Here is a 24,257-nt window from a genome sequence, read left to right as displayed (position 1 = left end):
TCAAGGGAATAAACAGAAAGACAGAGTTACAAACTTCCATTTGGATTTTACATTGTAAATAGCAGAAATCAAAGTCAGTACGTAGGTATGTGATGTTCTTGCACAGCAAAGAAGTAATATTTTTCCCTCTTCCATGGTAGAAGAGCACCAATGACTTCCCCTTTACACAACTGAACCAGTTCTCAATTAAACCACTTCTTAAGTGATCCCAGAGCCTTCCTAGCAAGGAAATAGGGTAAAAAAAGCAATTTAAGTCTTCTTATCAAGACAGCAATTTGAATGTTTGGTGAGAAATTAAATAACTGTTTATTTGAAGCCAAAAAGCTTCAAAAGAATGTAGGTGAAAAACATCAAAAAGGACAAAAATATGCATAATGAAGTAGCATGGAACAAGGTGGGGATCTTTTTTTAAAACAAATGCATGCATATAATGCCACCAAACAGGTATTCTTGTCATAGAATAAAGTTGCTCTGAAATGTCACCAAGACACTGGGATAATCCCGTTCAAATGCTCCTGAGCCAGATGACAGTACATTGTTTTACCTACACAGGACTGTTGCTGTTTTCCACAGCTTTTTACATGGTGAAATCATTACGGGTTAGAGTTTAGCACCCCTCATTTCCTTTCTGCCTAAAGCACAGCTATCAATCTCTTGACTTTTTCTCTTTTTTCTGCCTTTCCCAAAACAAGCAGAAAGTGATTTCCAAGGAGGTGACTTAGGGAGAGAAAGGGATGCTGAGTATCTGCCACCAGCTAAGGAAGAATGAGGTGAGCTGAGCTAGCTGGAGCAAAGCAGCAGATTCAAGAGCTGTTTCACACGCGCTACCTCAGCCCGTGGCACAACGCAAGCCCTGGCTTGAGATGGCTAAGCCTGCCAACGTACAGTCAGCCCAGGATGCTCATCCACTCTTGCATTAGATCTCACCCATTACTAATGTTGGGCTTGGCCCATCATTGTAATGAGCAGCAGTCACTGGAGAAATTCTACTTTTTAGCACTTCTTTGCAGGATAAAGAAGCTTAGCAAAAATTTTGCAAGTTTCTCGGTTCTTCCTACCCTTCCTACCCTTCTAGCAAGGTGCTAGAAAGCACACGTTAACAAAGCACTCGGAGGCTGAAAATAATAGCTTGGCTTATGCATATAATCCACACAGAGAGGGCTGTTCATACAGAAAGAGTCTTCCTGCTCTGGATTGCCCATGTAATCCTCCACACAGTACTTAACCACGTGTTTTCCAGGCCGGCACTGTGAACCTTTGGGAAACATCAGTGGAAGCACACGGGGCGAGGGCGTTCTGGAGTACTGACTGCTGGAAACTACAAAGCAATGCATTCTTTCAAATTTAAATGGACAAAACATGGTCATAAGTGTCAGGGAAATGTAAAAAAGAAAAAAGTAAAGAAAAAAAAGAATATGAAAATTTGGGCCTCCTTACCCGTCATACAGTCTTTGTTCTGTGTCAAAGGGTTCTATTTGCTTCCTTCACTGGCACAAACAAAATTATTCCCATTAGCCCCAAGGACAGTTGACAGCTAGCTACGCAAGCGAGAGATGGATTCTGTTCTGCATCACACAAAATCAACAAAATAGTCAAATGTGTTCTAGCTCAATAACTGCCTTCATTTTTTATTTTCACTAACAGCAATGATGATGCGATAATAGAAGTCAATGAATGCAGCTTGAATACCACATTGGATGGTTAGAGGAAGCCATTGATATGAAGCTGGGAAACCAGTGTTGCGAATTATTGAAAATATTATTAAAAAAATTTCAATGTCACTTTTGCAGAACTATTTCTCAACAACCTACTGCCCTAGCTTGTGAAAGGCCTTAATCATTAATGTTGGAGGGATTCATACTAAAGTAAAATGTCTTTCTTCAGTGGGGATGATTACTTGAGACAAGACTAGAGGAGAAAAGCAATTACTTAAAATTCATCCTGTACTTTTTTTATTTGGTGTACACAGTTCATAATTAGTTCAAATATATCTTTCAATGTTAAAATACACTTAATAAATTTTGCATCAGACTTTGACTAGACAGAACAGCACAGCTATTTTACTTACAAAACAACTGAAATATATTCAGCCAAAAAAACTTGGTATTTCCTATCTATTTCACAAAAAAAAAAAAAAAAAAAAAAGAGTCTGCACTGCACAAACAGACTCATTTTTAAAAAATTACAATTTTCCAGCAGCTCTCCTAGATTTCTGGTACTTTTTTTAAGGATACTACTTCTCAATTTGGTGGGCTATCATCTGTCCATTCCCAATTTAAAAAAAATCTTTCAGTCTCTCAATATTTCACTCTCAAAAATGACAAGAAAGAAGGTACTGGATAAAATATAAATAAAAGGACTCGTACTGGAAAAAAAATATTTAATTACAGTAAAAATACTGAAACTAAAATTTAAATAATTATGAAGTTAGAAATTAATAGTGCCCGTCAATTAACTGGACACATACATACATACTTATACATAAGCATATATATATACTATATATATAAAGTATACTTTGTTTTTTTATTTATACTTTATATATATTTTTACTTTTATAAATACTCTCTCTATTACAATAGTAACAATCTAAATCTGTCCACGGAATACATATGTCCCGTTGGTACACAAGGCTGTACACCACCAGAAGATTTAATTCAAATTTAACTAAAGTAATATATTTATCACACCCTTTTGCTAAGGCTATGTTGGGAACAGGAGGGAAAAGGAATTCCTCTGATATTTTCCTTTGATAGAAATACAAAACAAAGCTGTCATGACTTGAAGTACCTGAAATTATACATAATGTTTTCATCTCATTTCTGAAGCTAGCAGGAGGTCTGACACCAACTGCTGGTGAAGAATCAGAGCTTTATCACTGGAATTGCAGACATGCTACAGCTAAGCAATGAAAGCAATCAACAGCCTGAGCATTCATTATAGCTGCCATGCATCCCTCCTGTCTTACTCAGCAATAAAAGGCAACAGTAGAAAAAACAGTTCTTTAGTCTCTCACCTTGCTATCTTGTCACTGCATGACATAGTAAGTAGCCTTTCTCCTTGCAACACTCCATCCCATGTCTGGATGGTGGTAGTAGAGCGCACAGGGATCGTCCCTTCCCCAGATTCTATTTTTGTTCGTAGCTGTCCTCTTGCTTTGCGGTTTGGGTGTCTGTCCCCTTGATCTAAATGACAAAAGTTACTTACAATCAACCAAGAAACATTCTCAATTTTACATAGAGCATTAAATGAGCATTAAATGAGTCTATTAAAGCCTGCATAACAATTTCTATCATTCCTTACAGTTTAGTTATAGCAAGACATGCAAAATGTCTTCTAAAACTGCAATAAAACCAAGCTTTGCATTAGGAAACACGGTCAGCAGGCACTTCTAAAATAGTGTTTTGGGCATTTTAATATTAGAATGAAGTCAATTAAGAGATCAGGACTGAGAACAACCTTTAAAAATAGAAACACTGAGATGGCTATATTAGTTTAGTAAGAATGCTTGCTGAATCACTGGCTTATCCTTGCTGGCAATCAGCTTCTTGAAGACCACAGAATCACAGAATCACAGAATGGCCTAGATTGAAAAGGAGCACAGCGCTCATCAGTTCCAACCCCCTGCTATGTGAAGGGTCGCCAACCAGAGACCAGGCTGCCCAGAATCACATCCAGCCTGGCCTTGAATGTCTCCAGGGATGGGGCATCCACAGCCTCCTTGGGCAACCTGTTCCAATGCCTCACCACCCTCTGGGTGAAAAACTTCCTCCTAATATCCAACCTAAGCCTCCTTTGTCTCAGTTTAAAACCATTCCCCCTTATTCTAACAGTATACACCCTCATGAATAGCTGTTCCCCCTCCTGTTTATAAGCTCCCTTCAAATATTGGAAGGCCAGTATGTGGACCATGTGGATGATCACCCTGTATCTAAATTCTACAATACAGTAAGAACAGCTCAGATCTTTGACTAATACACATCTGCACTAAAAGGAAAGAAGATGCCTGAATTTCAACCATGTCACTTCCACATGTTCAAATAATACTTTAAACACCAATACTATAATATTATGCTGTCGTACCCTCTTGTGCTGCTTCATGTGGTGAGAAAATTCTAGCATCTCCACAAGGAGACGTGCTGATATAGAGATGGAACTGCACATTCTCCTTCAGTTTAAAACCACCTCGCTCTGATTTGATAAAAATGGATTTTTCCTGATCATCTTTATTGCTGAAACAGAGAATACAGCTTAAGTCAAAAAGAAAGTTAATACATAAACAACATAGGCTGCTCAGTCCTAACAGGCATTAAAAACAAACACAGGATGTCTGGAAATTTTGCAGTATAACTCCAACAAGTTATTACAAAATGAAAAGTCAATGGAGAAGATAAATAGAGAGTCCTTTATATTATCACAGTGGGGTTTGGAGACTTCTCAGAAAACAAAACAACATCACGCGTTAGACTACTTGAGATGACTTTGATTTATATGTTTACCTTCTCAGGATTGACAATGAACCAAATACAGGCTCTGTTCATGTCAAACTTTAGGGTAAAGGTCATGAGTTCTCAGTTAAACATTCTAATGCAACAAGTGGTACTTTACACATCAGTTTGTTTCAGCGGGGCAATCTAGAACAAGTATTTCACACTGAAATTATTCAAGGATACATTTTTGGCAGCTTTTCAACTGAATGAAGCCAGCTTATCTTCCCATAAGCTTACCTTAGATAAAGCTCGAGTTGTGTATACAGAAATTTAAGCAGGCACCGGCGGGATATAATTTCTGCATGGCAATCATTTAATGCAAGACCACGATCACTCATGTATTCACCATTAATGCATTTTGTTCCCGTAGAAACACTTATTACCAGAGCATCTTTCACATCCGTACCTGGAAAAACAAAATTTTAGAAGATACAATTAAAATCACAACCTAGCAAAAGAACTTCCTGTAGAATTCACACAAGGCTCTTTTTTACTCTGTTCCTTTTCAAAATAATAAAAAAAAAGTTCTTATGACTCTTTCTCATTCTTTCTTAAAAGCAAAAGGTTTATGCAGACTTATCCAGTATGGTCTACGGTTCTTGAGAATTCAGGTAAGGTTCTTGAGAGTTTTGGAGTTCAGGTAAGTTAGAAATTGAAACATGAAAGGTAAAACTAGAGAATGAAGGAAGTTTGAGTGTTAAGCCACTGCAGAACTTATCAGCAGTACAGGACTTCTTGAGATGCATTCCCTGAGTTAAATAATTTGGCACAACAGAATTTAAAAATATTTTCTGTGTTTTCTATACAAACAACTACCTTTGTCATTAAATTAAAAAAAAAGTCAGATCCATTAAGAGTTGAGAAAGATAGATCAGAACCTTACATACATCCATCAAAATAAAGAAAATTACACCATAAAGTGGATAGCCCTACCAGCTCTCATTGCTTATGAAATAAATATTCACTGAAGTACAGCCTTGACAAAAATGGATGAGGCCAGCTGCCCCATCTACTGCAGGTGGAAAACTGGGAAACCAGTTCACTGATCCAACACAGAACAGCTGTGCAAGGGAGTCCAGGCATCCTCCAGATACTGAACTTATCAAAATGCATTTACATGTTAACTAAGTCTGGATTCTTTCGGCAAATGTCTTTTCTGGTAATCTTGGACACAGATACAATACAACCTTGATAAATAGGATGAAATTAAAAAAAAAGAAAAAAGAAAAAAGAAATTCAGTTCTACAGCATGTTCTTCATGATTGGTCATCATTATGAATCACAGAACCACAGAATCAGAATGACTTGGCTTGGAATGGACCTTAAAGTTCACGCAGTCCCAACGATTGCCATGGGGTTGGACCTCTACCTGTGGGGCACCACCCACCAGCCCAGGTTGCCCAAAGCCTCATCCAGTCCGGCCTTGAGTACTCCCATAACTTCTATGTAGACTGTTCCAGTGCCACACCAACTTCATTGTGAAGAATTTCTTCCTTATATCCAATCTAAACCTCACTTTTATTGATTAAAACTGTTACCTCTTGTCCTATCATTACACTCCCTGATAAAGAATCCTCCCCAGTTTTCCCGTAGGCCTCCTTTTAAGGACTGAAAGGCTGCTATAAGGTCTCCCCAGATCCTTTTCCTCTCTATCAGTTTCTGATCAGATGGGCTTCCGGAAATATTTTGGTGTCTTAACTCCTCACACACTTGGAATCTACCTGGAATACAAAGTCATCAGTGATGGAAGACATTCACAGTCAGCACTTTAAATCATCCAGAAGACAGCAGAATTTTTTACAAGCTTATATTTAAGGACCTGTATTAAAAACACAGTACTTGCTTTTATGGATCATATAATATTTCATGGAAGCTAGGGATGTCAGAAACGTTAGGCTTCAGCCCTCTGAAGTTAGAGCTCCAGCTCTCTGATAATCATTGTGGCCCTCCTCTGGACCTGCTCCAACAGCTCCATGTGTTTCTTGTGTTGCAGGCTCCAGAACTGGATGCAATACTCTGGGTGAGGTCTCACGAGAGCAGAGCAGAGGGGCAAAATCACCTCCTTCGTCCTGCTGGTCACAGAATTACAAAATCACAGAATCACAGAATTGTAGGGGTTGGAAGGGACCTCCAGAGCTCATCGAGTCCAACCCTCCTGCCAAAGCAGGTTCCCTACACCACAGGTAGGCATCCAGGCAGGTCTTGAACATCTCCAGAGAAGGAGACTCCACCACCTCCCTGGGCAGCCTGTTCCAGTGCTCCGTCACCCTCACTGTAAAGAAGTTCCTTCGCACATCTGTGTAGAACTTCCTATGCTGCAGTTTCCGGCCGTTTCCCCTTGTCCTGTCTCCACTCACCGCTGAAAAGAGTCTGGCCTCGCCATTCTGCCCTCCACACCTTAGATACTGATAGACCTGGATCAGGTCCCCTCTCAGTCTTCTTTTCTCAAGGCTGAACAGACCCAGTTCACTCAGCCTTTCCTCATAGGAAATATGCTCCAGGCCCTTCACCATCTTCGTGGCCCTCCGCTGGACTCTTTCCAAGAGATCCCTGTCTTTTTTGTACCAGGGAGCCCAGAACTGGACGCAGTGCTCCAGATGAGGCCTTACTGGGGCAGAGCAGAGGGGGAGGATCACCTCCCTCGACCTGCTGGCCACGCTCTTTTTAATGCACCCCAGGATGCCATTGGCCCTCTTGGCCACAAGGGCACACTGCTGGCTCATGGCAACCTGTCATCCACCAGGACACCCAGGTCCCTCTCCGCAGAGCTCCTCTCCAGCAGCTCATCCCCCAACCTGTACTGGTGCATGCAATTATTCCTCCCCAGATGCAAGACTCTACACTTGCTTTTTTTAAACCTCATCCATTTTTTTTCTGCCCAGCTCTCCAGCCTGTCATGCTTCTCTTGATGCAACCTAGCATATGGTTGGCCTTCTGGGCTGCAAGTGCACATTGCTGACTCCTGTTGACACTTTCATCAATGGACAACCCCCAGATCCTTCTCCTCAGGGCTGCTCTCTCAAGCCATTTTCCACCCAGTCTGTATTTGTGCTTGGGATTGCCCCAAACCCGATGCAGGAACTTGCACTTGGCCTTGAAGTGCAGGGGGTTGGCACAGACTCACCCCTCAAGCCTGTCCAGGTCCGTCTACATAGCATCCCTTCCCTCTAGACAGCATCCCTTCCCTCTAGATAGCATCTCTTCCCTCTAGCGTGTATCACTCAGCTTGGTTTCATCTGTGAGCTCAGTGGTGCAGTTGGTCAGAAATGGTCAAAACTATAACGTTTACTTCAGTCATACTTGTAAGACTTCTACAACAGTCAATGTTGCAGAATTACTTTGTGATCTTGTGGCTTCCTTATCTTGCTTTGCTTCTACAAGCAGCTTTTGCTTCCCTATTAAACTTCCTCAAGACTTCTCACCTTCCTTCCGTCTTCTCTCCACTCCCTGAAAGAGGGCACTGAGTGAGAAGCTGTGTGGGTGTTTGGCTGCTGGACAGGGTCAACCCAACCAGAGATATCTGGCAACATGGCTTGGGCCAAAGGTTCCCAGGTCACAATCTTGTTCTAGAGTATGCATTACTTTCTACCTTAACTAGCACCCTCAGACCTCATAAATGAAATTGGAAGGCCCCTACAAATATCTCCACATAAGGAAAGGGCTAGCACTACCCAAGAAAATAGAAGCTAACATGCAACCCAAAAGAACAAGAAAAAGCTCACAGCACATAGCTGCATAAAGGCCATCCAAAAGAAATGTCACTGTACATTTATCACTGATCTTGGTCTGATTTGTACAGCTTAGTGGAGGCACCTCATGACACGCACAAAATGAAGTGCCCACTGCAAAGGATCAGTTGTACTGAAGAAAAAGATAAACCTTAACCTAAGGAAAATTCAGAGACAGAATTCAGTTTAGGATAAAGATTCCCTGTTCTCAGTGTTCAGGCAGAGCACGTATCTCAGGACAGCAATCAGAGACCTGTGACAATACTACTGTTTGCACTTGCATACTAGAAGCAGCTGCTGAAACACCAGGTGCTTTCTTTTTCACCAGAACAACTGAGACACAAAACACTTAGAATGAAATGCAGCACAACTTACTAAACAAAGTGCAAAATTTTAAACACTTGGAAAGCAAGCATAATATCCTACATAACACGCCAAAAACAAGGATGCCACCTGTGTGAACAATGTGATGAAATGTATTTTAGACTTACTTTCAAAAAATTTCATACTTCATTCTAAAAAGTACTTTAAAGAGATCTATTTTGGAGACTGTGAGTTACCTCAGAAACCTCAACTACACAGAAGACAGCAACTCAGGAAACAGACTAATCATCCTTAGCCTATATTTAGTGCACATTCCAGATTAAACAGTAAGCATATACTTCAATATTGGTTGACTGAAAAAAAAAAGAACATAATTTCTTAGAATACAAACAAAGCTTTGGTGTTTAGACAGTTAGAACAGTATTTTTTATCTTTACCTGTTGTCATGACAATTCCAGCAAGGACTTTTCTACGTGCATGTGGAGAAGTGAAATTTTCTGTCAAATCACAGAATTTATCTACAACCAAGCGTGCAACAGCATCAGCTAAAACCTGTTGGATCACACAGAAATGCACATTAGAAAATTAAACAACCTTTAAAAAAATACAACAGTGCTATGTTATAAAGATCTGCATTTTTGAATGATTCAACACAACAGATTAAAACTGCTAGCATTGTTCGTTTTGAAACTAGGCAAAGATTTTGATGCATCTTCAGTACATCAAGGAGGGCCAGGTGTAAATTTCAGGCACATTGAACACTCTTTATATGTCGTAGAGTTCTGTGTGCTTCACACCTTTTAAAACAGGGTCACACAGCCCTAAGACAAGCATCAGAGTATCTAATGTTCATGATATTATGAAAATCTGAGGCTTAGCAGAACTGAATAAACAGATGGGTCAATATTTTCATGCTCAAACCTCAAAATACATCATTTCAGCATCAACACTGGACTTGACAGGAAGAATTAAGTGTAAAACCCAGCCTCTTCAAATCGACATGGAAACCTTTTATAACAGTCAAATGAACTACCTGGCTACTACGTACTAAGAATTAATTTCTTTTCAACAGTGGTTAAATTTTCTTCTTTTTTAAAAACAAGATACTTGCAAATTTAAGAGAGGCACTTGTATAGCATACCTATGTCAAAATTAGGAAGACTTATCTCTTTCACCTGAAGGAAAACTTGCAAATGGAGAATAAACTCTGGAAGAATTCAGGAGACTGTGTGACTTCATCTTCCCAGAACAATCAAGAAATTAAGAAAATTCCAAGTTTAACTGGGTATTGTAGACTGGGGATAAAAACATATGCTTAAAAAATACAGAAATCTCATCTCAAACTATTGGAAGAAGAACCCAATGCATTAAATTAGACAGAAGAAGCAAAAGAAATGGTGGAAAAACTGAAACAAGATTTGGTGACACACCAGTTTGGCTCTTCTTGCCGTGGATAAACCGTTTCATCTCTATACCAGTAAGTGAGGGTGCTGCTTTAGAAGTCTTAACCCAAAAATGGGAAGACAAAAGAAAACTTACAGCATACCTGTCTAAATTACTAGATTCTGTATTCTGTGGATTGCCAGAATTTTTTCAGGCACTGGCAACAACTGCCTTATTGTTGGAAGAAAGCAGGAAATTCACCTTTGGAGGACAACTGACCCTCACCAAGTAAAGAATATGCTTTACTCAGAAGGCAGAAAGGCAGCTAACAGACTCCAGGATACTGAAATATGAAGCCATATTAATAGAAAGAGATGATTTAGCTATAGTCACTGTCTATCCTGAATCCTGCCTCCTTCTTTTTGAAGGGAACTGAAGATACAGTGAACATTATGTGGAACGTAATTGTTTAGATTTAATCAATTATCAAAGACCAGGTCAGACTTACAAGATATACCCTTAAATAAAGCAGAAATATAGTTTATAGATGGATCCTCTAGAGTGGTACATGATAGATGATCTAATGGTTTCACCATCATCAAAGAGACAGAAGGAAAAGCTGAGGAAATGGGATGTTTGTCTGCTAATTGATCAGCTCTAACTTGTAAATTACATGCATAAAATCAAGCACTAAAAGTGTTACAAAGAATCAAATATAGTTCACAAACAGTGAACTATATATACAGACTTGTGATATGTGTATGGAGTCAAAAATTCAAAAAAAAAAAAAAAATTGCGAAGAAAGGGGTTTAATAAACAATAGAAGGAAGGAATTGTCCCATGAGGCATTGATTAGACAGGTTTTGGAAAGCTTGTTATTATCTGAGAAAATTGCCATAGAGCACGTAAAAGGGCACCAAAAAGGAAACCGTCTCTGATGAGAAGACTAAAGAAGATGTCTTGCAGTCAGAAATGAAAATGAATTAGAACTACTTCACAGAAAGATTTGGGAGTCTCATCTTATGAGCTGCTTTTTGGATTACCAAACTGTTCCCCAGTTTGAAACTAAAAATATTTTCCTCCAAAACAATATTTGGGTTGCCTTCCTCTGTATCTTCTCTCAGACACCAGAGACTGTTTTGGTAGATAACTATTAATAATAATGTAGATTGGATCAATTATATTTACTACAATTTGCAGAGGTCCATAAATTATACTAGAGATGCTATAAAAGATTGCAGAACAATTAGATGCCACTAGTAAGATAGCATGGGAAAATAGGATAGCATTAGACACGATGTTGGCTGAAAAGGGAGGAGGTTGTGTGATGCTAGGCGGTCAGTGTTGCTCCTTTATTCCTAACAATACTGCTTCAAATGGCATCATAATTAGGACACTGCAAGGACAAACCACTCTGGCCAATGAACTGGCAGAGAATTCAGGAATAGACACTTCACTTACTGGATGATTAGAGTCTTTGTTTGGTAAATGGAAAGGAGTAGTAGTATCCATACTTATATCTTTGTGGTAGCAGGGATTTTAACAGCAGTTGGCTACTGAACTATCCGCTGTGTTAGAGGATTGGTCCAGTGGCTAATTGAAACCACCCTATCTAAGCAGATGTCAGTAGGGCCACCACTGTAAAGATGTTGATGTTATGTGAAGAAGTAGAAAATGGTGATCAGGACAACCTCTGCACAGAAGAGAACTGTGAAGGCTGGAAGTCACCTACACAACCATGCCTTAATAGAAATTGCAAAAAGCAGTAGTTGTGTAAATAAAAGTAAGGGGGAATTCTGGGAGACAACATATTGTTTTTTGCAAAAGAAATAGAATGTGATACAAAAGGGACATATCTCGGAATCCATGATACCAGGTAAGTGTTTGTCTGTGGGAAACGGGTATTCTTGAGAGATAGAAGTCTGTGAAAGAATGTCATTTTTAGAGCTAACAGGAAAATCTGGCTGGCATTTTAACTCTCCTGCCTTGGGAAGATTGCTGGAAAGGAGGTGGGGGCAACCAAAGGTAACATCTTTAAGACATACATCTGTATCCAGAACTGCACAAGAAGAAATAAACTTATCTGGCAGATACATGGCAGGATAAACTGGAGAGGCAACTAATTTGTGGATTTTGCTTACTTGAAAGCAAAATCCTTGAAAGATGGACTTTTGTCAACTACCTGCAAAGGGGATGCACACATGATATGCAAACAGGAGAGAATGTGACCCTGGAAGTAGGGGAGGGACACAGTACTGGGAACTAAGAGATGTAAGAGCTTTGTTTCTTTACAGCGGGCACTTTTGCTTGCAGAACACCTACCACTGCAATTGCAAAATAAAATACTGTTTAGTGAGACTCTTGCCTGAGCCTCAGCTATTGGCTTGCGAGTGCTTCTCACAGCTTGAACCTCCACTGCCATACCACCACCACCTGACTCTGATATCTGGTAAGAACAAACAAGGCTGAGGTACTTAACTTTTTTGCCTCTGATAACTCTGATAACTGCTTGTCACACAGCCCTCAAACAACTGGTTTAGTAGCAGGGAACTAGGGAAGCAACATCCCTCCCACTGTAAGTGAAGATCAGGTTCGTAACCACCTGAGGAACTTGAACATCCACAAGTCTATGGGTCCCAATGTGATTCATCCCAGAGCTGTGGGGGAATTGGCTGATGTAGCCACAAAGCCACTCTCAGTGATATCTGAAAAGATGTGGCAATCAGGTGAAATCTGTGGTGACTGGAAAAAGGGCAACATCACACTGAAATTTTGAACAGGTAAAAAGAATGAACCTGGGAACTTTCAACCTGTCAGTCTCATCTCTGTGCCAGGGAAGATTATAGAACTGATCCTCCTGGAAGCCATGCTAAGGCACATGGAAGGCAGCAAGGTGATATCAAAGAACCAGCATGGCTTCACCAAAGGCAAATCCTGCTTGACCAACTTAATGGCTTTCTATGATGCTGTCACTGCATCAACAGACAAGGGAAGAGCCACTGATGTCATCTATCTTGACTTTAGTAAGGCCTTTGATGTGGTACCCCACAACATCCTTCTCTCCAAGTTGGAAAGACAGAGATCTGATGGGTGTACTGTTCGATGGATGAAGGACTGGTTGCAAGATTGTACCAAGAGAGTGGTGGTCAATGGCCTAATGTCTGGAAGGGGATGGTGACAAGTGGTGGGCTGCATCAAAAGCTGTGCAACCAGCAGGGTGAGAGAGGTGATCCTACCCCTCTGCTCTGTGCTGGTGAGACCTCACCTGGAGTACTGCACCCAGACAGAGATTCCTCAGTACAGGAGAGACACAGACCTGGTGGACTGTGTTCAGAGAAGGGCCACAAAAAAGATCCATGGAATGGAACAGTTCTCCATTGAGGACAGGCAGAGAGAGCTAGGGCTGTTCAACCTGGAGAAGAGAAGGCTGCAAAGTGACCAGTCAAGTTAAGTGGCCTATCGGTATCAAAAGGGGAGCTACAGGACAAAAAGGGACAGACTCTTCAGCAGGGTCTGTGGTGACAGAAGAAGGGAAAATGGCTTCAAGCTCAGGATGGGTAGATATAAAGAGAAAATCTTTTATGCTAAGGGTGGTGAGGCACTGGAACAGGTTGCTCAGCGTTGTGGTTGATGCCCCATCCTTGGAGACTTCCAAGGCAAGGCTGGATCAGGCCCTGGGCACCCTGATCTAGCTGTGGTGTTCCTGTGCATTGCAGGGGTGTTGGACTGGATGGCCCTCAGAGGTCCCTTCCAACTCTAAGGATTCTATGATCATAAGCAAACATAATAAAACAGGAGGCATTACTTTCAAAGCAGCCCTCATACAATATATTTAATACATAAGTAACAAAACATTTTAATTCTTAATATTTTTATTGAAACTTTTTAAAAAAGAAAGCAATAAAACAAACAAAAAAAACACGTGGGATGTTTGACTGTTTTTGTGAAACTAACATGAGTCTACTTCAGTGGCAGTGGTTGCAATTCTTAGTGAGGTATCAAGGGGTCCATCAGAGATTTCTGATGAAATATTACTCATTCTGTGCTTCATCCTTGTCAATTAATCACAAATGTATGTACTGCCAAAAAGCAATGAAATGAATAAGGTGTGATTGCGAAGTGAGAAACATTTTCGCTATTAAGAGAGGTCTTATGGAAGTCTGTTAAGGAGACATACAAATTATTTTTGTTGAATATACAATTGCATCTCTATAGATTCCACCTGAAAATTTTAACTTAATGTATTTATACTGACAGAAAATGAAGTTGCAAACATAAATTGATGATTTTTTTGCAATCCTGAAACCTATCCTCAAATTCCCATATCAAAGCAGAAATCAACGCTCACTTTTTTCTCTGTTCACAGAAACACTGACTGTGTTTAGCCAATGTATCAAAATGCACACCAGTGTCTGGTTGTTGCTGAATGCACACCTGGGGCCAGGTTGGGTCACTTGACAGGGTTGCCGCCTTTATAGTGTGAGTTGCCACACTGCAAGCTGTGCTGGGCCACAGGTCCAACATGTCTGATTTAATGCCAAACCAGACTCTTAAATGTTCTGATGATATTAACCTGAATATGTTGAAAGATACAGCTGTCATTTGCAGAAAAGAATAAAACCCGAAGTCCACATTTTATGGCCTTTTAGTATTTGCTGTGACTTATGGCACAATACAGGATATCTTGCTTGAGTGGAATGGGAGGTAAAGCAAGATGGCTATCAGTTTACAAAATCTAACTGGCCATAAAAATATTTTCTTTGTTTTGGAGAGGTAAAACCCTACCATGCAGGACTGACAATTTCTCCCACTTTAACACACTAGCTGAGAAGGTAATAAAAGCTCAAGGCCAGATTTTCAGCAGGTTATCTTCATCTGCTCCATGGTACATGACAAAATTCTTGCCAGGTTTAAGTCATTTTTTGAACAAAGATATTTTCCTTATTGCAGGCAAGTCTTTCACCACTCACAAAAGGTCAAACTGTAAACAAGATTGCTTAGCACAGACTGGCTGTAAATGTTATAAATCACAGGACATGGATTAATCCGCTGTGCTGACCAGAAAGCAATACCCATATCTATTTTATGAGCTGATGTCTAATATAATGACCTCCACCAATCTTCGATAGCTTACATGTGTATTTCCACTTTTGATTTCCTCCAGAGAGCTTGCAGCTACCAGAAGGTGTATAACTACTGACATGCAAATTTTCTCACACAATCACCATTATCAGCATTTTGTCTACGAATTAGTACAAATCCCACCCTCATTTACATTGCTCCTGTACTCTCCAATGTTTATGATTTCAAGACAATATCCAAATTTAACATCGTTATGCATACTAACCACAGAAGAGCAATCATTGTTAAAAAACAAACAACAAATCCCATAAATGAAGTAGGACCTCACTGTGGCCTTCCAATATTTGAAAGGAGCATATAGTAGACAGGAGGGGGAACAGCTGCTTACAAGAGTGCATAGTGATAGGATAAGGGGGAATGGTTTTAAACTGAGACAGGGGAGGTTTAGGTTGGATATTAGGAGGAAGTTTTTCACCCAGAGGGTGGTGAGGCACTGGAACAGGTTGCCAAAGGAGGCTGTGGATGCCCCATCCCTGCAGGCATTCAAGGCAGGCTGGATGTGGCTCTGGGCAGCCTGGTCTGATGGTTGGTGACCCTGCACATAGCAGGGAGTTGGAACAGTATGAGCATCGTGGTCCTTTGCAACCCAGGCCATTCTGTGATTCTATGATCTAACACCAGCTCCTAAAAAATCACAAAAGCTTAAATCCTTGATTATTCTCTATAATGTACCAGACCATGATTTAATTCCAGTAACTTCACAGTCAATTATAAATAAAAGATAATAAAACACAATGACATGTAGGAAGTCAACAATGTCCTAATTATAAACTAATCAAAAGACTCAAAATCAATAACTGGCTTTGAATGGGGTCCATACAACAGACCACCAGCAGCCTGCATAATCCAAATTACACCTATAGACACTACAGACACTCTCTGTTTCATACTGGAGCAGCCTTTATGGGGGTGCAGTAAGACAGGTAAAATGTAAGCTGGCCCTAAGTTATGATTTGGTGTACACAATATGGGTATCAAGGTCAGTTTATGACAGCTGGGAGTTGTAAATTGTTTGCATGTTTTCTTTGTTATTTAAACTTATAGTGCTGGTCTCTAATGCCCCATCAGGGCAAATGAACGCAACAACATTTCTGCATATCATGCACAACCTACCTACAGCAACAGCCCACCTGTGACACGGCACTCTGAGGCAACAAACAGTGGTTCACAGGACTAAGAATGCAGGACAAAACCTCACAAAGCAAGAAAATCAGAAGCACCTAGCATTGTCACACGGTCCATTAAAGTCCCTTACTAATTTGTTATACATCTGCCAGACAAACATCTTTAAGCCCATGGAACAACAAAAGAGTGAGCTGAGAGGGAATATAATGATTTATCCTCACTTTGGACTTACAAGTTGCCCTGAACAATTCTGGTACATATCACTTCTTATTCTGTTCTCCTTCTTATTGCAGTTCAAATTTTAACCATTTTAATGATTCATGGCAGTGAAAATTTTTGGTGTCTGATGCCAAATACACCTATAAAAGCTCTTTTTTTAAAAGCAGTCTTTAATAGCTAAAGAAATCACAACTACCTGCAACAGCATAACCTTAGATTTCAAAAAGGAGGAAACATTCATCAATAATGCAATACTGTACAAGATTATTAAAAAAAATTGAGAGAGAGCATTTAGGAATTTCTTAAAACGCATATTGTCCATGAAACTACAGGAAACAACACACTTAAAATAGTCACATATATTTATACTCTTTTAACTTGACATTATTGAATAATGTTGAATCAAACTAATACAATATTTTAAATGAAATTTAAAATGATATTTTAAAGATAGCAAAGGCCAATGACTTGAAACTATCTTTAAAACAAACAGAAAATTGCAAGGAATTCACAGGAAAGTATATGAATTTAGGCAGGCAGATAATATCCTTAAAAAGACCGTATCGGTGTAATAGAAAGAGGGTGTTAATTATTACTGCACTTATACAGGAGTAAAGCAAAAGCAAACAAGTGAGAATTTTTCATCATTAAGAATGTAAGAATTATGCCATTCCAACTTCCTTATATTTTTTGGTCTCTGTCCGGTATGTTTGTTACCTTCCCTACCTGTGCATTGATACAAACACCTGAGCTGGCAAGAAAGTAGCAAGAATGGCAGAGAGAAATCCAGGCTTCTCAGATTTATTCCAGCTGCTTACATAATACATTTATTTATTTGATTTAAATTAATTCTCATCCACATTTATTTGCCTAAGTAATTTGCATATAGTCATTAATTAATTTTATTAGAGCACATTCTTTAAGATGTCAGTTATTTAACCACAGATTATGGACATGAGTGTTGCCGGTCTGACTTTCATTCAGACCCTGGAAATGAGTGATGGCTTCGTTAGTCTCATCTGACCTGTCCTTGACTTCTATGATTCAACTCTGCTAACATCAACAATTTCACTTTGCAGAAGATAATTTTCTGCTCTGGTAAAAATGACTGTGTCAGATAGCAATACCACCTGAAGCATTAATGCTGACTTGAACTCCGCCGGCTGCCTGAGACAAGTAAACCATGGCTCAATCTTTGCTCAGTGCAAACAGTAATGTAAACTGATGTCAAGCTGTGCTTTGTGCCCTATTACATGGGATGATAAAGGCTGAAAGCATTAGCAACAAAACCTCATCTCCATCCAAAAGAATAGGAATGTTGCACACAATTGTCGGAAGCCACAAATGGATCAACTAATGTAGTGTGCGTATTTACAAATACATGTATGTCCACACAAACATGCACACATACACACTCATCCATACAAGCAGAATAAGCAGAAATGTTGAAGCTGATTCAAAACAATTCATCTTGGCTATTTTCGGTAATCATCTAAATGTGCTGGCAAACATCAAAGGATTTCTCACCTGTGGCAAATGTAACTGGAGCCCCTCACTAGGAATGGGCTGTCGAGATGGAGTCTGGTCCAGCTGCATGTTAAACAAGGATGCCAGGGCTGACTGAGCAGCCCGAGCTTTCGCAAGCTTTTTATTCCTTCCCGATCCTTCAAATGTTTGCCCATCCACAGCGACAGCCATGACAAAGTTTTTGGCATGGCTCTCCCCGCTCTCTGAGAGAAACTCATACTTCAGGCCTGGCCGGAGCTCATTCAGGATCATTACAGGATTCTTCCCACTCGCGGTCGGGTATGGCAACGATGCAGGGAGAGGCAACTGAGTAAGGCTACTTGCCACAGCAGCTGATGGCAGACCATACTCCCTGCTGGAGCCAAAGGAGCCATCCCCATTGGACCCTAGGTAAAAGGAAGCATCAGAAGGAACTGGAGTTTCAAATCCATTGAAAAGCGTGTCAGGAAAGTCTGCCTGGTCAGAGGTGAAGTCCGTGTTGACAGAGAGAGTCCTCCCCATGGCCAGGTGTGCTTCTGATGCATTTGGGAACTGGACAAATGACCGCAGAGCCTTCTCAGCAGCGTGGAGCTTGGCTTTCTTCTTTGTGGGGCCAGAGCCCTCAAACACCTGTCCGTTAACCTCAACAGCCATCACAAACATTGGGGCATGAACTGGCCCCGTCTGGGACAGCAGCTTATACTGTAAACCAGGTTTGATCTCATTAAGTTGCATCAGGGCATTCTTTGGCAAAACAGGACCTGGTGTTTTCTTCCTCTTCTTAGGGCGAAATTTGGAGTGGCCATTGTTGCCTTCCTCCAAAGGCCGCTTTCTGCTGCTGCTGCTGCTGCTGCCACCATTGGAGAGCTGAGCCCCCTCCCCGGTGCCTTGTGCACTGCCATCCTTGGGGGGAACGTTGTCCATGTTGCGGTTTTCTTTAACATCAGTGCTGCTTGAACCTGCGGTGCCCAGAAAGAGTAACTTACAATGCCTTTGTTGCAGGATCTTGTAAATGCAAAATTTATAGATTCCTTTATCTCTCTTTGTAATTGGTTAAGTGATGTGTGCTCACAGATCAAAGCTTTTGCAGCATAAATGGAGAGCAATACCTTTTAATAACAAAGAACACATTCAAGACTTTCAAATTTGCTCTTGATACTTTCATACAACAATAAAACACGGAAGCTTTTTTTTCAACAAACTGATGCTGAAATAAAATTTTTACTCATAAATTACATTTGAAGTGAAAAATGCCTTAAAACAGAAAAACATTGTATTATTTGTAGGATAAACTATCAGTAGTAAAATAAAAATGGATATTTCAGACCAATACTAGGAGATTTATATTTAATTATACTTTATTCTTATTTTATTCATATTGCATTTCTGTCTCACATGATTTTATTTGCTCAATTCAAGAAATAACATAAATAAAATCTGAGTCGTGAAAAACAGAGCAGTTCTTTGTTAGCTAGGCACCTTGACTGAAAACTGTATGTTTTGCTTCTCTGTAGCTATGCCATATTCTCCAAATTCAATCCTTTTTTTGCTCTTCCCAGTCTTCAACAGAGGCTAGCATAGAGCGCAGCTCTTCTCACAGCAACTCTGACCCTTTAGCAGCATACACTGAACACAGCTGTTAAAAAATCCTGTGTCTAACTTAGGCTGCACCAGAAAACTACTATACATATGTTTTCACACAGCCTTTGATTGAGAAACCTTTTTTTGCCATTTACATGCAGTGTTTAAAGTTCTTGCAAAGTAAAAAACTGCTCTCTCAGATTTTAAAACAAATAATGAAGATTGTCTCTTTAAGACTACACAGAACACAAAATGTGTGACAAAATCTACACAATCACAATGATGCTATTTTAATGGGGAAGAAAAACAATGTGGTATTGCAGCATTAATGATTAATGCAATAATTTATTTTCTAACTAGAAAATTGGGGCAGTGATAATGTTCGATATATATTTCAAGAATTACACTTGCTGTAACGGGAAAGATCTCATTTTTACTCTGATTAAAAAAAAGAATGAAATGACTTATTTGTGCTTTATAGCAACATTCATGAATGAAAAGGCAAATTTACTTGGTCAAGTGTTTCTAACTCTTCTGTTCCAAGACTTCAGAATATCTAGTACTATATTAAATTCACAGTGATAATAGGAAATAAATATTTATTGAAATTGGAGCAAATGAAGATGGAAGATCTCTTCTCAACAAATTTCAAATCATGCTTTCTTAAGTATTCACTACCCTGCACACATCACTTAGCCCAGCTTACAAAGCTGATGGAATAGTTACTAAATTTTCATTTATAACATCCTCCAGCAAAAGCTCGATAGGTTACTCCTTTCGGTGCTCAAAGAGAAAAAAAAAGAAAAAAGAGAGATGAAAAAAAAAAATTCCTAACGTAGAACATCTTTTGTTAGATTTCAGTAGTGTAACAAGGAACTGTACAGTATTTAACACTGAATTCCAGTCAAATACTGTACAGAAACATGAAACATTCTCGAGTACTTCATAGCTAGAAATCTGCTAAATTTAATAAAGAATCTCTTGTAATATTCAGCCACAAATTATACTGTCTGCAGAACATGCTGTGTGGAGACACAACAGTCAATACAGTGTTCATGTTTATCTCTCCTTACCTTACTACAGTGAAAGAATTTAAAGAAAATAGAACAAATTTTTTTAAACTTCCTTACATTGATTTTTCACCTAAAGTTGTAATCTTCAGAAGTTATCTAAAATTATCTATAACAGTGCTTTTCAAACATTGTTCTTACTAGAAGCAACATAAATTTCCTGCAGAGCAACGTAACTTTTCAGCTAAACAGATTTCTTCATTCAGTTAAAGCCAAAAAACAGCTTCTGTTTGCATTTTCCTCTTTATAACGAGTGTCTGTGGAAGCCACGTAAGGAAAATACGAGCTGAGCAGACAGCAACTGAACATACAAAGAGAAGTTTTATTTCCAAGTTCAACAGCTGGAGGAACTATTTAGTCAATTTCGTTACACAAGTACTGGAAATCATGTCCTGTTAAAGAGGGAGGATTTGCAGGGGGCAGGAAAGAAACTCATATGCTTACTTTGGTTTAGAAAAGAAAAAGAAGGGAAGAAAACTGCTCCTTGCCTGCAAGTTACCAGGCATGTTAACTTTAGAGAATCTGTAGGGTGGAAGAAACTAGGAGAGAGAGCAAGTGGGGAGCAAGCAGCCAGTGTCAAACTCCAGACACTGTGCAAGTAGGCAGATTTTCACATCATTAAGATGATCCAAATCAAAACCCTGCACATGGTGGAAAGAAAAAGTCTTTCTCTGTGAACCAGAGGGCTCTGGTTTGTTTCATCCCATTAAGTGCTGAACTGGAAGAAAGAACATCTGTTTTCCAGGATAAGGGAGAAGATTTCCTTTCAGAACTTTCCTTTAGTCCGTCCTGCTCAGCAGCTGTGAGTTCCCCTAATTACCTTTGGGCTGAAAAAGAACTGACAGGTTAGTCAAAAAGTAGTATTAGCTAAGACCACCTGCTAAAGTCAGAGAAGTCACCTTTCATACTCTTTCTCATATTTAGACATCCTGAACTTCCTCCATTCCAGCTCCTCCCTGCTGTTCAGAAAGGGCTCTCATTCCACCAGGCCTCTATTGCAAAGCCTTATCATGGTGGAGGACTTCAGAATGGGCTTACTACCTCATCTAGCTCAAAAGCTAACTGACTGCCTGCGGGGCCAATAGCAGACCTCAAAAGAAGAGTAAAACCAGAACCAAGACCCCAGCACAACCGCAGAGAAATCTCCAAGCTTTCAGGGTGCTACAGCTCTTGAAGTGTCCTTGAGGGGGCATGATGGGGAGCTGCAGATGTCTTTTTTTCCCCCATTTTTTCTAATTGCTTTTCAAGACCATACATACTCTTGGTATCACTTCTGAGTTTCATTATACACTGAATGAAAACATATCCCATTGCTTGCTTTGAATCCCCATCTGCTAATCTCACCTAATATGTTGTTTTAATTTGTTGATTTCTATATGTTATGGTTCTAATAACAGTAATGCTCCTGATTATGCATGTATATCAAGCGTTTCAACCTTGTCACCCCCCATCCACCACTTTTTGAGCAGAAATCCATTGGGTGTTAAGGAGCAGGACACACTGTAGATTTACCTTTTTGCCGTATTTTGCACTCTTTTTTGTTCTGTTAACACTTTGTTTTAGAGACCATAAGACTCTGAGATGTCTCCCACACACTTCGAAGGGAATGAGAAACCCTGAAATCTCTGTCTGACTCAGGATTCCATGAAGGTAGGAGCAGCAGTACTTAAAATTCTGCTGCTCTACACCAGAGTACACAGAAGGCACTGACCATCACTCCATGCACTTTCTAAAACACAGCTCAGCTCATTTCATGTGTCTGATTTGGTGTGCTGCCAGTATCACAGCTAAAACAAGGCAGGAGAACTGAAATTGTAAATGTTAAAACATTGTCAAGCATGTACAGTAATTAGGAGAGGTCTGATGGGAAAGAAGATTACCATCTGAACTATTAAAAAAAAAACAAACCTCTCCATCCAGTAACAGACATTTTCCTTTTTTTTTTTTTTTTTTTTTTCCAATTTCTTGCAGTTGACAACGAGATTACGTACACAGTCTTGATAGATCTAACAAACAAAACACAAGATTTATAAAAGTAACTAGTGCTATATTTTATATATGTACATGTATGCTGGAATTCAAGAAGCATCCGGACAGTTCTCAGACATACGGTCTGATTTTTGGGTGGTCTGACATGGAGTTATGAGTTGGATTCATCTTTATGGATCCATTCCAACTTGAGATATTCTATGATTCTATATATGTATGTATATTCAAGTCTATAAATTTTTCAGTCTTTAAATTCTCAAGTACTGAATACTTTAGGCAGCCTTTTCAAGTTGATCACAGCCGTTGTGTATTCAGCTCTTTGAAGCAGCATCAATATAGATACAACATCTGACAACAGCATCCTGCTTTATTAAACAGAAAAGCTACCCATGATTTAAAAATAAGATATTTTTCCTAATACTAGCCTTCTGGACCTCAGTACAAATGTCCTGATGGCAGGATACTGAGGTATCTTTCACTGCACAACATGCACCATTGGCAGACAATCAAACCTCACACAACACCAGATTATTCAAATGAAAAAGCTCAAAGAACTCATTATCACATTAGCCAACATTAAAATGTTGTATGCTACTAGCTACATGAAATGTCTTCTGTTAGAAATGCTCACTTGATGTATTGTACTGTCTTGGCCTTCAACCTTTCTAATTGTCTGGCTTTTTCATGTCAAAATGATTTTTATTTCCATCAAGTCTCACAATGATCTGCCTACAAGAATTACACAGAAGGCTCTCATCCTGAGAGTTCTGCACAAATCTGCTGTCAAGATAACCCAGCCTACCTTGGGCAACCTTATATCCTGTTGCTAGCTCTTCTGTGAGGTAAAGGAATTTGCAGAAAAGCAGCTAAGACACAGTACACCTACAACCCAGGATGGGTCTTACACGCCACTCAGACTGGGATGCATAGTACTCATAAATAGTGTCAATGCAGTATACCAAACTATTTATCAAAACAGGAAAATATTTTGTAGACATAAGTTATAACTGGACTAGCACATAATCATGTATACTTCAAAAACACTTTTTACTCAAAAGCTCTTAATTATGCTTATATCCTATATTTAAAAACATACAAAAATCATTTTAATTCATGCTTCAAAGTTCCTTCAGTCATCTCTGTGGCTTATGAGAAAAAGTAACCTTTGAAACGACTGCATAATTCAGTAGTGTAAATAAACATCTTACTCATGTTTTCTTCATCATCTACATCCATTGTGAAATACTTCTGATGGTTTTTTTGGCTGGCAGAGACTGCTGCTGTCTGAAAAACAGGAAGTGGAATATTTAAGCTTTAATATAACCAACGTACAAGGTAAAGCACTAGATCTCCTTGAAAAGCAGAGGTCTGGGCACTAATTTTGATTTGGACTCTCCATGGCTACTTCTGTAAGCGAAAGTATATGTTGCAGAACTGCAAATTCAACAAAGTTTGCAAGAATTTGTTTTCTGAATAGTGAACTTGTGAGAGGTAAATTATGTTTTTCCAGTATGTGACTGTGTGGTTCCAGTCTTGGTGGAATCTGGCTAATTTCACCTATGACCTGATACAAGATTCTGTCACAGCATTTGTGATGACCACAGCCCAAACATCAGTGTACACTATATACCCCATAATTGCCTTAGGTATAAATCACGACGAGTCTGTTCTTCACCTTACTGACCACTGAGAATGGGCCT

General features: G+C 39.5%; 1 protein-coding gene across 10 annotated transcripts in view; it reads right to left on the bottom strand.

Annotated features, from left to right (window-relative positions):
- Positions 1-24,257, bottom strand: part of ADARB1 (adenosine deaminase RNA specific B1) — a 63,142-nt gene that overhangs the window by 7,046 nt on the left and 31,839 nt on the right. For 4 of the 10 annotated variants that reach the window (XM_042874578.1, XM_042874577.1, XM_042874583.1 and 1 more), the window contains 6 exons: positions 23,766-23,841; positions 17,939-18,876; positions 8,980-9,094; positions 4,728-4,896; positions 4,084-4,232; positions 3,017-3,185 (listed from right to left, as the gene is read on the bottom strand). In XM_042874578.1, the coding sequence (XP_042730512.1) occupies positions 3,017-3,185; positions 4,084-4,232; positions 4,728-4,896; positions 8,980-9,094; positions 17,939-18,876; positions 23,766-23,793 (1,568 nt within the window). In that variant the 5' untranslated portion in view covers positions 23,794-23,841. Of the gene's footprint in view, positions 1-1,437; positions 1,566-3,012; positions 3,186-4,083; positions 4,233-4,727; positions 4,897-8,979; positions 9,095-17,938; positions 20,282-23,765; positions 23,842-24,257 lie in introns of those variants that run through there. The other 6 variants (XR_006179600.1, XR_006179601.1, XM_042874580.1 and 3 more) reach the window with 6 other exon arrangements.

The sequence above is a fragment of the Lagopus leucura genome, unplaced genomic scaffold, assembly GCF_019238085.1.
Source record: "Lagopus leucura isolate 7727_CA_CO unplaced genomic scaffold, USGS_WTPT01 Super-Scaffold_100012, whole genome shotgun sequence".
Taxonomy (NCBI): domain Eukaryota; kingdom Metazoa; phylum Chordata; class Aves; order Galliformes; family Phasianidae; genus Lagopus; species Lagopus leucura.
The sequence above is the reverse complement of the archived record's forward strand: the minus strand, read 5'-3'. Positions and strand labels throughout refer to the sequence as shown.